This window comes from Mustela nivalis (assembly GCF_964662115.1).
Source record: "Mustela nivalis genome assembly, chromosome: 2".
NCBI classification, from domain to species: Eukaryota; Metazoa; Chordata; class Mammalia; order Carnivora; family Mustelidae; genus Mustela; species Mustela nivalis.
In genome coordinates, this window is record NC_139021.1 from 130,218,972 (window position 1) to 130,235,046 (window position 16,075).

The window sequence follows — 16,075 nt, forward strand, 5'->3', positions numbered from 1 at the left end:
GAGGGAAAGAGTTTGTTGGTGGGGGGGAGGGAGCAGTGAACACACACACATAGGACTGTACAAGAAAACTGTTCCCCAAAACCACTGACTGGAAAAAAGGAAAGAGTTTCAATACTGCCAGTTGTTTTTGTTTTTTTTTTAAGATTTATTTATTTGGCAGAAATCACAAGTAGGCAGAGAAGCAGGCAGAGAGAGAGGAGGAAGCAGGCTCCACGCCGAGCTGAGAGCCCAGTGCGGGGCTCGATCCCAAGACCCCAGGATCATAACCTGAGCTGAAGGCACAGGCTTTAACCCACTGAGCCACCCAGGTGCCCCTTCCTTTATTTTTTAAATTTAAAAAATTTTATTTTATTTTGCTTTATTTATATTTATTTATTTATTATTATTATTTTTAAAGATTTTATTTATCTATTTGACAGAGAGAGAAAGATCACAAGTAGGCAGAGAGGCAGGCAGAGAGAAAGGGGGAAGCAGCTCCCTGCCTAGCAGAGAGCCCAATGCAGGGCCCGATCCAGGACCCCGAGATCATGACCTGAGCTGAAGGCAGAGGCCCAACCCACTGAGCCACCCAGGCGCCCCTATTTTTATTTATTTTATTTATTTATCCCAAAAGAACAAACAGGAAGAAGTGATGGCCAGGGATTTAAGCAATACAGAGAGAAGTAAGATGTCTGAACCAGAATTTAAAACAATTATAAGGATACTAGCTGGACTTGAAAAAAGCATAGAAGACACTAGAGAATCCCTTACTACAGAGATAAAAAAGCTAAAACCTAGTTAAGCTGAAATTAAAAATGCTATAGCTGACAGCAAACCCAAATGGATGCCATAACAATGAAGATATATAAAGCAAAGGAATGAATCAGTGATGCTGAAGATAAAATTACAGAAAACAATGAAGCTGAGGAGGAAAACAAAGATGATGGATCACAAAGGTAGACTTAGGGAACTCTGACTTATTAAAACATAGTAACATTCATATCATAGGAGTCCCAGATTGATGAAAAGATAGAAGGGGCAGAAAGTTTATTTGAGCAAATTACAGCTGAACACTTCCCCTTAAGTAATCTGTTGAAGGACACAGACCTCAAAATCCAAGAAGCATGGAGAAATCCCATTAAATTCAACAAAAGCCAGCCATCGCCAGGGATACCATAATCAAACTCACAAAATACACAAACAAGGAAAGAATTCTGAAAGCAGCTAGGGGGAAAAGAAAGTCCTTAAGCTACAAGGGAAGACAGATCAGGATCACAGATCTGTCACAGTAACTTGGCAGGCTGGAAGAGAATGCCAGGATTGATTGATTGATTTATAAATTTTTATTTATTTATTTGAGAGAGAGAGAGTGAGTGAGAGAGAACGTGAGAGGGGAGAGGGTGAGAGGGAGAAGCAGACTCCCTACTGAGCAGGGAGCCCCATGTGGGACTCCATACTGGGACCCTGGGATCATGACCTGAGCCGAAGGCAAAGGCTCAACAAATAAGCCACGCAGGCAGCCGACAGGATATATTTAAAGTGTTGAAAGGGAAAAAAATTGCAGCCAAGAATATTTTATCCTGAAAGGTTATATCATTCAGAAAAGAAGGAAAGATGAAGAGTTTCCCAGACAAACAAAAACTAAAGGAATTCATGACCACTTAACTAACCATGCAAGAATATTAAGGCGGGGGCGGAGGCCTGGGTGGCTCAGTGGGTTAAAGCCTCTGCCTTCGGCTCAGGTCATGATCCCAGGGTCCTAGGATCAAGCTCCACGTCGGGCTCTCTGCTCAGTGGGGAGCCTGCTTCCTCATCTCTCTCTCTGCCTGCCTCTCTGCCTACTTGTGATCTGTCTGTCAAATAAATAAATAAAAATCTTAAAAAGAAAGGAAGAAAGAAAGAAATATTAAGGGGGACTCCCCAGGGGAAAAAAACCACCAAAAGCAACAAAAAAGAAAGGAACACAGAACATCATCAGAAACACCAACATTACAGGTAACACAATGGCACAAAATTTGTATTTTTTAATAATGACTCTGAATGTAAATAACTAAATGCTCTAATCAGAAGACACAGGGTATCAGAATGCATTAAAAAAACCAATACCCATCTATATGCTGCCTATAAGAGTCTCATTTTAGACCTAAAGATGCAATCAGAAATTCTGTTCCCATTAAACAATCCCTCTGTTCTCCCCTCCCCTGCCAAGGCCCTGGTAACCACTTTCTGTCTCTATACATTTGACTGTTCTAGGTACCTCACATAAGACCAATCATATGGTATATTGTCCTTTTGTGAGTAGCTCTTTTGACTTACCATATTATTTGCAAGGTTCATTCATGTTATATCACATATCAAAATTTTACTCCTTTTTATGGCTAATTTTCAACTACATGCACATACCACATTTTTTTTCCATCTACTCATCTGCTGATGGACACTTGAGTTGTTCACACTTTTGGCTACTGTGAATCTACAAATTTCTGATGAAACTAAACTTCAGCAAAACAACTAATTTTAAAATTCCATTTCCTAAATGAAACAAGAGGAAACCAGAGAGGGAGACAAACCGTAAGAGAGGAATAATGTCAGGAAACAAACTGAGGGTTCCTGGAGTGGAGGAGGATGGGATGGATGGGGCGGCTGGGTGATGAACACTGGGGAGGGTATATGTTGTGTACACTGTATACTGTGTAAGACTTTTGAATCACAGACCTATACTCCTGAAACAAATAACACACTATATGTTAATTAAAAATTCCATTTCCTTTCTCATTTGAATGCAAATAATCTCAAGGTACAGTTTCAAGGGTAACAAAATGCACCCCTAACTGACTAAACTTCACAAACAAAAATACGTGATTCCCTACAATATTCATGCTCCTTTAAGAAACTATATGAAAGAAACTAATATAATAAATCACCAACATGCCACTAAGGACACAAGAACAGTATTACTAAAATAAATGCATGTTCTAAAGTTAAGAGTGACTGGAAGAAAATGAAGGCATATACTAAATACAAAATGAAACAAAAGCAAGACAAAATAGTATCACAGGCTGACCTTTGCTATATAAAAGCAGAACTGAAATAGCCTTTTAGTTACCAAAAAAAAAAAAAAAAAAAAAATCTTCAAGGTCACTCATAAAAAGTTATGGATCTTTTCAAATACCAATCTTCACCGTATGCTCATCACTGAATAAAATCTTGACAGAATACACAATTCAAAGAAAAATCCCTAAGGAAATCAGACATAGTAAAATGAACAGGAAGAAAATTCTGAGAATTAGTTTAGGATGATAAAGGAAAAATACATATTTGGAAATATATGTATTTTTTACAAGCATATTTTATCTTTTTAAAAAATATTTTACTTATTTGAGAGACAGTGAAAGAGAGCGGGGTGAGGGGCAGAAGGAGAAGCAGGCTCTCTGCTAAGCAGGGAGCCCATTGCAGGGCTCAATCCTGGGACTCCAGGATCCTGATCTGAGCCAAAGGCAGACATTTAACTGACCGAGCCACCCAGGCACCCTTACCCCCTTATATTGCAGCCTGTTAAAAAAGTAAATGAGAAAACCACATTCAAATGTTTCAAACTCTTTAGGAAATTAATACCAATGAAAAAATAACCAGATCTACTGAAAATAATAGAAAATAAAAATAAATAAACCACAGATGGGGCTAAAGCAGTAGGGATAGAAAAACAAATTTTAAAAATTTCATACCTTAAGTAGGGAATATATTCACATGATTCAAATTTCAAAAAAAAAAAAAAAAAAACTGTCATGTATCTTAAAGTCCTGTATATACTCAAATAAATTGAAAGCAGGGTCTTCAAGGGATATCTGTACGCCCATGTTTACATGATTCACAACAGTCACAAAAGGTGAAAACAATCCAATGTCCACAAGAAGTTAGGAGACAAACAAAATATGGTATATACGTACAATAAAATGTTATGTAGCCTTTTTTAAAGAGAAAGGAAATCCTGACACATGCTACAGAATGGATAAACCGAAAGGACATTATGCTAAATTTATGAAGTCAGTCACAAAAAGACAAATACTGTATGATTCCACTTACATGAGGTACCTAGAGCCAAGTCAAATACATAGACACCAAATGTTGAATGGTATTTGCCTGCCAGTGGGAGGAGTGAATGCAGAGTTGCTGTTTAATGAATACAAAGTTCTAGTTTTGTAAGATGAAAAGAGTTCTGGAGACTAGGGTTGTTCAACAATGTGAATGTTCTGAACACTCCTGAACTATACACCTTAAATGGTTAAGTTCATAAATTTTATGTTATGTGTATCCTACACAAGACAAAAATACTTCTGCCCAATGGCATCTAGCCACAGTCCAGTTCCCATGTGCCCAGCCCTCTGAAACCAATTTTACTACTTTATCATGAGTTTTCTTATGCATAAATAAGCAAGTATAGACAAATGAAACAAATGCATACACTATTCTGTATCTTGGTATTTTCATTAAACAATGTAGTTTAGAACTGTTTCCTGTCAAACACAGAAAACTTCATCATTTAAGAGCAACATTTTACTAACTTTAACTTGTACAGCAAAGCTTTAATATAACAAAACTTACCAGTATCTGGTGGACACTGCCCATTATAAGGGAACCAATTTCCTTTCACAGTGAAAGGACTTTTCCTGTTGCTTGTTGAACCAGTTCCTAGCTGCCCATTACCACCAAGTCCAAAAGAATAAATTCGTCCTGATGAAGGAACAAAAGCAGAAGTGTGCTGCCTAGAGTAAAATGATAGAAAATCTGACTTAATGTTACCTTCCAAACAATTTACATTTAGAAAAGCATACAATAATTAACTGATGTAATTTTTTCTCTTCAAAAATACATTAATAAAATCTTTACAGTTCTAAAATTTTCTGTATAAACTAGTTATTAAAAGTCTTACTCTACACTGAATAAATTTTCTACTACAAAGGCAGGCTGCATAAGCATGACCCCAAAATTTTCTACAACTGTCCAAATTTAAAAAGGCTCAGACCTATAGTGGAATTCCTAATAAGAGATAATTCAGTACAAGGGGTAGCATCTAACTATATTGTCCAAGTTCTCCCCTTTCCTTCCCTATAAAATTCTAGCTTAAAGCATCTATAAGGATCCACCTCTGGACACCAATCATAAGTTTTATAGTAAGAAGTGGGCAAGTAATCCAGTACCAATCAGAAGACTGAGGGGTGTGTGTGTGTATATAATAAAACAATGCATAAATATATAAAATAAAACAATGTTTCCTTTTTCTTTTCTTTTTTTTTAAAGATTTTATTTATTTATTTGTCATAGAAAGAGAAGCGAGAGCAAGCACAGGCAGACAGAGTGGCAGGCAGAGGCAGAGGGAGAAGCAGGCTCCCTGCCAAGCAAGGAGCCTGATGTGGGACTCGATCCCAGGACACCGGGATCATGACCTGAGCCGAAGGCAGCCGCTTAACCAACTGAGCCACCCAGGCGTCCCTAATGTTTCCTTTTTCTAAAGGAACTGTTTAAAGCCACTAAGTTTTAGGGTGGTTTGATAATGTATTACCTACACTGGCAAATTCTTTCAGGGCACCTTCAAAGTCAGTTCAAACAAATACAAATAGTTTTGAAAACAAATAGTTTTCAGATTTCTTTGCTTTTCCCTGTGGCATTCCCTTCAGTTCCTGGCAAACTAACCTGTTATTTAAAAGGGGTTTTGAGTCAAAGGGGTCTTTATCTAGTCTGCCATGTTACTGAAAATCTAAGTAGAATCTAAGAACTGTCCCAAGTCCCCTCTAAAGAGATTTCCAGAGGTTAAAGGGCTGATGCTTTTTCCCCTTTTAATGTCTTTTTTCCCCTTCTGAGAGTCAGAAATTTAAGATCTAGAATATTCAAAAGTAATTCTATATACAAAGGAATTTAAAAAGTCACTGTGCATGCCCAAGAAGAGGTGTGGGCTCAGAAAAGATAGGTGCCTAGGTGGCTTAGTTGTTTAAGTGTCTTGCCTTTGGCTCTGGAATCAAGCTCCTCATTGGGCTCCCTACTCAGCAGGGAGCCTGCTTCTCCCTTTCCTGCTCCCCTTGCTTGTGCATGCTCTCTTTCTCCTTATCAAATAAATAATCTTAAAAAAAAAAAAAAAAGAAAGAAAGAAAGAAAGAAAAGAAAAGACCCAAGAAGACCTTATGTTTACACCTCAAAGGCTTATGTGTCCCTGCCACAGAGATAACCTATGACAATCAGGAAAAGAAAATCAGCAACCCTGGAAAAAGTATCTGATGTCCAGAGCTATACATTACTAGAGTCAAATGTCCAGTTTAAAAGAAAAAAAAAATCATAGGACTTACAAAGAAATTGGGATGTCTGGCTTATTTAAAGGAAAACAAAATTAACCAACACAGGTAAACAAATGATACAGCCACTTTAAAAGGCAATTTGATGGTTTCTTACAAAACTAAACATACTCCTACAATAAGATCTGCAAATCATGCTCCTTGTTATTTATCCAAAAAGTCAAAAAGTTGTGACCCACGAAAAACTGCACACAGACATTTTTAGTTGTTTTATTCATAATTGCCAAGCCTAGAAAACAAACAACATATTCTTCAGAAGGGAAATGCTTACATCCAGACAATAAAATACTATTCGGTGCTAAAAAGAAATCAGTGATTAAGCCATCAAAAATGAAGGGACCATAAGTGCAAATTACCAAGCAAAAGAAGCCAATCGGCAAAGGCTACATACTTTATGATATTCCAACTTTATAGTATTCTGGAGAAGGCAAAACTAAGAGTATAAAGATCAGTGATAGCCACAGGTTAGGTAGGTGGAAAGGATGAACAGGAGGATCACAGAGGAATTTTATAGCAATGAAATTGCTCTATGTAATACTATGATGGTAGATACATGTCATTATACATTTCTCTGAACCCACAGAATGTACAACACCAAGAATGAACCCTAATGTAAACTATGTTTATCTGATAATGATTTGACAATGTAAATTCATTAACTGGAACAAATACACCACTTTGGTGGAGAATGTTGATAATAGAAGAGCCTATGCATATGTAGGTGCAAGTACAATGGAAATCTCTGTATCTTCTACTTAATTTTGTTGTGAACCTAAAACTTCCATAAAAAATAAAGTCTATTTAAAAAAAAAAAAAAACCCAAACTGGGCACCTGGGTGGCTCAACCGGTTAAGCATCCAACTATTGGTTTTAGCTTAGGTTATGGTCTCAGGGTCGTGAGATCAATGCCATGTTGGGCTCTGTGCTCAGCTCAGAGTCTGCTTAACATTCTCTCTCTCCCTCTGCCCCTGCTCCCACTCTCTCTCTCAAATAAATAAAATCTTTGAAAAACGAAAACAAAAAACCAACAGAAACTATCCCCAAGAAAGACCAGAGGGAAAATCTTAACAGGTAAAAACTAAAATAATTATCTTAAAAATGTTCAAATAACTAAAGGAAGACAAGAAAGTCAAGAAAACAATATATAAACAAAACGGAAATATCAATAAAGGAACAGAAAGCCTAAAAACAAATCAAAGAGAAACTGTGGAGATGAAAAGTACAGTAATTAAAATGAAAAACTCACTAGAGAGATTCAAAAGCAGATCTGAGCAGGCGGAAAAAGAAATGAGGGAATTAGAAGTCTCAGAAAGAAAAAAGATTGAAGAAAAGTTGAAGAGAACCTAAGGGACCTACAGGATATCAAATGGACCAATACAGGTACCGTGGGAATGCCAAAATGTAAAAAAAAAAAAAAAATAAAGGGAAAGATCAAAGATATAATGGCCCCAAACTTCCCAAATTTGAAGAAAGACATAAGCATCCAAGAAACTCAATGAATTTCAACAGGATGAACTAAAGAGACCTGCACTTAGATATATTACACTCTGTCCAAAGATAAAGAAAGAAATCTGATAGCATCAAGGGAGAAGTGACTTGTCACACACCTAAAGGATCCTTAATAAGATTATGAGATTTCTCACCAGAAACTCTGGAGGTCAGAATGGACTAGACTAACACAATCAAAGAGTGCTTAAAGAAATAAACTATCAACCAAGAATCGAATGTCTGGCAAACAATCCTTTCAAAGTGAGGGAGGAATTAAGATTTTATTATAATTAAGATTTATATATAAACAAAAGCTAAGGGAGTTGGTTATCTATATACTAATAATGAATAATCCAAAAAGAAATTTAAAAGACATGATGAAAACTACAAAAAAATTACTGAAACAAATTAAAGACATAAATGAAAAGATAGCTCCTATTCTATGGCTTGGAAGACTTAATATTGTTAAGATGTCAATACTTCCCAAAGTGATCTACAGATTTAATTCAATCTGTCTCAAATCATGATTAAGTAACACTATTTACCCAGGAGATCAGTACCCAAAAACCTGGCAGTAACAGGATGAGTTAAATAATTATATATGCACATAACTGAATAAAACACAGCAATGAGATCTAATGAAGGCAAACCACAGCTTCACAGATACAGATAATCAATCAAACAAGTTAACATGTTATAAGAAAGTCACCGAAGACTACCTACAGTATGATTTCAAGTATCTGAAGTTAACAGCTGGCAAAACTGAACCATATATATATATATATATATATATATATATACATACACACATACACACACACATACACACACACATACATACATACAATTTTGGGGGGGCCATATTATATAGGGATATCTACTACATAGAAAAAACTAAACCCCCAGAAATGAAACCCGTGAGGTCACATTCCATGTCTGTTTCAAACTGAATGTGTTCTTTAAAAAATAAAATATTTTTTTCCTATGGAAAAGAAAAAAAACTAAGCTAAGTGGTCAAAACTTAGTCAAACAATGTACATTTTGTTTTTTGGAAGTCTATCTAATTTAGTCCACCAAAGGTGAAGCTCAATTTCAACATTGTGACTCCTATTTACTCTCAAGAACTGGGAACCAGTATTCCAATTTAATTTTTACCAATAACTAATTTTATGTGTTAAATAATTAACTGCTCAATTTTCTCACTCTTTAAACTAAAAATAGGTGGATGGAACACCTGGGTGGCTCAGTGATTAAGCGTCTGCCTTCAGCTCAGGTCATGATCCCAGTGTCCTGGGATCGAGCCCTACTGGGCTCCCTGCTCTGCGGGAAGCCTGCTTCTCTGTCTCCCACTCCCCCTGCTCATGCTCCCTCTCTGGCTGTCTCTCTCACTGTCAAATAAATGAAAATCTTAAAAAAAAAAAAAAAAAGAAAAGAAATGGAAAAGAAAAAGAAAAAAAAGATGATCTGTACTTGCTCTTCAAGTGTGATGCTATATACAACGTACTACTACATATTCATTATTAATATCTTGCCCCACCCAGTTAAATTTGTTTCAAATATAGAAAAGTAAAATAATCAGTAGAAAAGGTATTTCTCCTGTTAACTATTACTCCTCAGGAGCAAATTAGGCATTTAGAGAAGAAAGTTTGTATCTTAGATTCCTTAATTGCTAACAATTAAAAAAAAATCCCTACTTCCAGCTAGGAACTAGTTATCTTCCAGTAATCTGAAAAATGACCGACAGAAAGGGAAAAAGGAAAGACACCCCATTATGTTCTTCAGGCTTTCTGGAAACAAGGAATTATTCCTTTGGCCATATTTATGCAAATCCACAAGAAAGGTTAAACTGTAGACATCAAGGGGACAGGCCCTATTCAAATAGGAATGCCCTGCAAATGTTACCATGGCAAAATGAAGTCTACAATGTTACCAAGCATGCTGCTGGCATTGCTGTAAATAAACTAAGGCAAGATTCTTTTTGTCTAGAAAATTTCTGTGCATGCTGAAAACATTAAACGCTCTGAGAGCCAAGACAGAGCTTCCTGAAACATGTAAAGGCAAACGATCAGACAAGAAGGAAGCCAAAGAAAAAAGTACCTGAATTCAACTGAAGTACCAGCCTGCTCCACCCAGAGAAGTACACTTTGTGAGAACCGAACAAGAACCTGCTCCCTATAAATTTATGACCAGGTAAGTGTAAAAAAAAAAAATAAATAAAAGACCTTTGGACTGTTAAAAAAAAAAAAAATCCTAAATAATTGTGTTATGGAGACTAAGATACTCTCTTATATAATAGTTTACCTTCCACAAGCAATCTGAGTGACAATGCTTCCCATAAGTTCAAAAACTTTCCTTGGGTTTATTTCATGACTGGTAGAGTTATGACCCAATTGACCATACCCTCCAGCTCCAAAAGTAAACACTCCACCTTCCTAAAAAAAAAAAAAAAGAGAGAGAGAGAGAGAGAGAGAAAAGACAAAACCCTTTATCATTAGAAGGCCTGATCAAAGAAAATAATCTTTAATATATGCAGTCAATTTTTCTCTTCTATTGTCTCTGCAATTTAACAGACAACAGCTGACTTTTCAGGGTAGAATCCCTTAAACCTAAGAGAAGTGCAGGCTATTTTCACATATTTTAAAAGCACTTATGTTCTTATCATTATATTTAGTTGAAGCCATCATTAAAGAGACACTAATCATTTTCTGCACTGCCTTTCATGGTCATTATATTCATGATCTTATTGAATCCCAAGTACATAACCTGTAATGTATCACAAAACCTAAAACTGGTTATCGTCTTCAGTTTTCAAACTAGTTATGCTTTTATACAAAGCTCTGCAGAAAGAGTGCAATTAAACCAGAATGCACAAATATAGCTCTTTTTTAACACACAGTTGCTACAATGCAGGGGTTGGGGCTTCAAACCCTTGTGCAGTCAAAAATCCACATACAACTTTTGCCTCTGCCAAACTTTACTAATAATTAGCCTACATTCCTGCCTAAAAACCTTACTGTTCACATAAACAATACCTAACTTAACTTTTTTGGTATTTCTAGGCTACACAGTTTACCTATAAGTTTTTTCAAATTGTTGCAATCTCTAAAATCTTTACCAATATATTTGTTTTAAAAGATCTGTGTATAAGTGGACCCATTCAGTTCAAACCTGTGTTATTCAAGGGTCGACTATATATAGTCTTTAAAAAATTTATGGTAAAATATAAAACTGGGTTAGGTTAAATATATAAAAAAGTAATTTGTCATAACAGCTTAACACACACACAATTGGTTTTTCAGTTTAACCACTTTTCTTCAGAATTATAGCTGTATACACAATTTTATATTCTGCTTTTAACATTTAGTAGTGTAAGTGTATATATGACTATGTAAGGAAATTGATTTTTCTTTTTAAAACATTTTATCATGAAAATTCCAAACTACACAAAAGTAAACACATGTATATATAAATAAAAATATATATACATACACACACTATCATATAACCATCACTTGGCTTTAACAAGGAGCAAAAGTTAAATAACCTTGTTTCGTCAATGCCCCTCCCATTTTTCTTCTTCAGGGTGCTTTTAAGCAAAAAAAAAAAAAAAAAAAGTACTAGAGTACTTTAAAGCAAACGGTGGACATCAAATCCTTTCACCTATGAATGTGTATATATCTTTAATGACATAAACCTTGCACATATATAAATACAAAACACAGTAATATTATATTTACAAAATTAATATTAATTTCCTTTTTTTGACAGAAATGGCAAAGTGTTTATTTTTTTATTTATGGTTTTTGTAACTGGTATCTTTTTTTCCCAGTTTTATTTAGGTATGATGAATTGATGAATAAAACTGTATATATTTGAAGTATACAATGTGATTTCGCATACGAATACACTGTGAAATAACGACCACAAAGAAGTTGTTAAACACACCCATTGTCTCACATGTTTTTTTTTTGTTTTTTTTTTTTTTTTGTAAGAATGCTTCAGATCTACTCTCCTGGCAAATTTCAGGCATAGAATACAGTATTGTTAACTAGTCACTATGCTGTACATCTTATAACAGAAAGATTTTACCCCTGACCAATTTCCCCCCATTTCCACTACCCCAACTCGAGACTCCAGGAAAGAACATTCTATCCTCCATTTCTACAAATTTAACTTTTCTTAATATTCCCCACATAAATAACATGATAATGGTATTTCTCTTTCTCTGGCTTATTTCACTTAGAATAATGTCCTCCTCCAGGTTCATCCATGTTGTTGCAAATGCAAGTATTTCCCTCTTTTTTGTGGTTTAATATTGTTCTTCTGTGTGTGTGTGTGTATGTGTGCATATACATATACATCACACATTTTCTCATCTGGTAATGGACAGTTAGGTTTTTTCTTGGCTATTGTTAAAAATGCTTCAGGGTCACCTGGGTGGCTGTCGTTGGGCATCTGCCTTCAGCTCAGGTCATGATCCCAGGGTCCCCTGGGATCCAACCCCACATCGGGCTCCCTACTTGGTGGGAAGCCTGCTTCTCCCCCTCCCATTCCCCCTACTTGTGTTCCTCTCTCGCTGTCCCTGTCAAATAAATAAAATCTTAAAAAAAAAAAAAAAGCTACAATGAACATGGGAGTGCAGTTAACTCTTCAACAACCTGTTGTTTCATTCAGATATATACTCAGAAGTGGAATTTGCTGGGCCATATAGCTCCATTTGTAATTTTTTGAGAAACCTCCCTCCATATTGTTTTCTATTTGCACCAGTTTACATTTCCACCAGCAGTGGGAACAAGGATTCCCCTTTTCTTCACTTCCTCACCAGTATCTGTCTTTTTTTTTTTTTTTTTTTTGGTAATAATCATCCTAACAGATGCAGGGTGTTATCTCACTGTGTCTTTGATGTGTGTTTCCCTGATGACTGTGAAGTTAACATTAAGCACCTTTTCACGAACCTGTTGGCCATTTGTTATATTCTTTGGAAAAGCATCTATTCAAGGTCCTTTGCCCATTTTTAAACTAAATTCTTCATTTTTTTTAGCCACTGAGTTATAGGAGTTCCTTTTATATTTTGGATATTAACCCCTTACCAGATAAACGGTCTGCTAATATTTTCTCATTCCATAGGGCTGCCTTTTCATTTCACTGACTGTGTCCTCTGCTGTGCAAAATCTTCATTTGTAGTTCTTAATTTATTTTTGCTCTTGTTACTTGTGCTTTTAGTGTCATATCCAAAAATGATGACCAAGACCAATGTTTTTCACCCCATGTTTTCATCTAGGAGTTTTAGTTTCAAGCCTTACATTAGGTCTTTAGTTCATTTTGAGTTACATTTTGTTAATGGCAAAAACAGGGGTTCAATTTCTTTCTTTTGCATATAGACATCCAGTTTTCCCCACACCGGTTATTGAAGAGACCAAACTTTCCCACTGTGTGTTGTTGGTGCCTTACCACTGATTAGTTAACTGTATAGATGTGGGTTTATTTCTGGGCTATCCATGGTTTGACTGGTTTATGTGTCTGTTTATGCCAGTACTATACTGTTCTGATTACTAGAGCTTTGTAATCTAGCTTGAAATCAGGAGCTTGATGCTCCAGCTTTGCTGTTCTTTCTCAAGATTGCTTGGTTATTCCTGGTCTTTTGTGGTTCCATATGAATTTCAGGATTTTCTATTTCTGTGAAAAATGCCACTGGAATTTTTATAGGGGCTACACTGAATCTGTGGATCACTTTCAGTAGTACAGACATATTAACAAAATTAATTCTTCTAATCCAAGAACATGTACTATCTTTAGATTTATTTGTATCTTCAATTTCTCTCACTGATACTAGTTTTCAGCGCAGAGGTCTTTCACTCTTTAGTTAAAATTCATTCCTCAGTAGTTTATTGTTTTTGATGATACTATAGATGGGACGGACTACTTTATTAATTTCTCTTTCAGAGTTTGCTTAGTGTATAGAGATACAACTGATTTTTGTATGTTGACTTTGTATCCTGCAACTTTACTGAATTCACTTTTTGGTTCAAACAGAGTTTTGGGTGAGTCCTGTATATAGGGTTTTGTATATATAATATTATGTCATCTGCAAACAGACAACTTTAGTTTTTCCTTTCTTTTTTTTTTTTTTAAAGATTTTATTTATTTATTTGACAGAGAGAAATCACAAGTAGGTAGAGGGGCAGGCAGAGAGAGAGAGGAGGAAGCAGGCTCCCTGCCGAGCAGAGAGCCCGATGCGGGACTCGATCCCAGGACCCTGAGATCATGACCTGAGCCGAAGGCAGTGGCTTAACCACTGAGCCACCCAGGCGCCCTAGTTTTTCCTTTCTAATTTGGATGCCTTTTACTTCTTTTTCTCTACTAAAATAACTCTGGCTAAGACATTCAGTACTACACTGAACAGAGGTGATGAGGGTGGGCATCTTCATCTTATTTTTGATCTTACAGGAAGAACTTTCAGCTTTTCACCACTGAATATATTAGCTGTGGGCCTATCATTTATGGCCAATGTTACATATTCCTCCTATACTTTACTGAGAATTTTTATCATGAAAGGATGTTGAATTTCACCAAATGCTTTTCCTCCATCTACTAGGATGATCATATGATTTTTATGACAACTAATGTGTATCGACTGGTTTGCAGATGTTGAACCATTCTTACCTCCCAGGGATAAATCTCACTTGATTATGGTATGTGATTAAATTTGGTTTGCTGGTATTTTTTAAGGAGTTTTGCATCAATGCCCATCAAGGATATTGGCCTGTAATTTTATTTTTTCTGTACTATCTTTGTTTGGCTTTGGTATGAGCATAATGGTGGCCTCATTTGAAAGTGTTTCCTCCTATTTTTTTTGAAAAGTTTGAGATGGACTGGCATTATTATTAAATGGGAGAATTCACCAGTGAAGCCATCTGGTCCTGCGGTTTCTCTCCCCAGATTCAATTTCCTTACTAATTAAAGCTCTGTTTAGATTTGCTATTTCTTCATGATTCACTCTTTGTAGCTTGGATGTTTCTAGGAATTTATCCATTTCATCTACGTTATCCAATTTGTTGGCATGTAATTGTTCACAATAGGTTCTTAAAATCTTTTATTTGTACAGTATCAGTTGTAATGTCCCTTCTCCATTTTTGACTTTGAGTCTTTTTTTTTTTTTTTTTTTTTAGTTTCCCTAAAGATCTGTTGATTTCCCCCCCCCCTCTTTTCAGGAAAACAGTTCTTGGTTTTGTCATCTTTTGTAATGTACTTTTTGTCTATTTTTACTCTGACCTTTTTAATATTCTTCCTTCTGCTAACTCTGGGCTCAGTTTGGTTTTCTTTTTCCCTAGTTCCTGGAAGTATAAAGACTGTCTCTTTGAGAGCTTGCTTTTTCTTCTTTCTTAATGTAGCTATTTATTGCTACAGATACTTTACTGGATATGCAGTGACAGTATTATCACTATCTATCCCTCTTAGAGTTGTTTTTGTGGCATCCCGTAAGTTTCGGTATGTGTGTTTCCATTTTCACTTGTCTCAATATATTTAATTTCTCTTTTACTTATTTCTTGACCCACTGATTGTTCAGGAGGGTGCTTTTAAATATCCACATATCTGCAAATTTTCTGGCTCTCCTATTATTGATTTATACCACTGTCACTGGAAAAGATACCTGATATGATTTCAATCTTCTTAAATTTGTTAAGACTTGTTTTATGACCTAACATATAATCTCTCCTGCAGAATATTCTGTTTTGTCCTTGAGGAGAATGTGTATGTGCTGCTGTTGGATGGAGTGCTCTGTGTATCTGTTAAGTCCATTTGATATAAAGTGTAGTTCAAGTCCTTTATTTCCTTATAGACTTTCCACATGGATGACCTATCTGTTGTTTAAAGTGGGGGTACTGGAGTCTCCTACTAGTACTGCTGTGTCTCCAGCTCTGTTACTGTTTGTTTAATATTACTTAGACGCTCTTGTGTTGAGTGCATATATAAGTATAGTTGTTATATTCTCTTCATGAACTGACCCCTTTAATTTTAATATCTTAATATCGGATACTGAGGCCATGTTAAAAATTTTCCTGATTACTTTATTAAATCACACCAAAGTACATGTCTCCTTGGTAATGTTAAAAATAAGTAGGGACGCCTGGGTGGCTCAGTTGGTTGGACGACTGCCTTCAGCTTAGGTCATGATCCCTGAGTCCCGGGATCGAGTCCCACATCAGGCTCCCGGCTCCATGGGGAGTCTGCTTCTCCCTCTGACCTTCTCCTTGCTCATGCTC

The 16,075-nt window shown here is 36.0% G+C and overlaps 1 protein-coding gene across 5 annotated transcripts in view; it reads right to left on the minus strand.

The window, feature by feature from the left end:
- Positions 1-16,075, minus strand: part of HERC4 (HECT and RLD domain containing E3 ubiquitin protein ligase 4) — a 120,770-nt gene that overhangs the window by 62,080 nt on the left and 42,615 nt on the right. For all 5 annotated transcript variants that reach the window (XM_082714693.1, XM_082714692.1, XM_082714696.1 and 2 more), the window contains 2 exons: positions 10,113-10,243; positions 4,582-4,742 (listed from right to left, as the gene is read on the minus strand). In XM_082714693.1, coding sequence (XP_082570819.1) covers positions 4,582-4,742; positions 10,113-10,243 — 292 coding nt within the window. The remainder of the gene's footprint in view (positions 1-4,581; positions 4,743-10,112; positions 10,244-16,075) is intronic.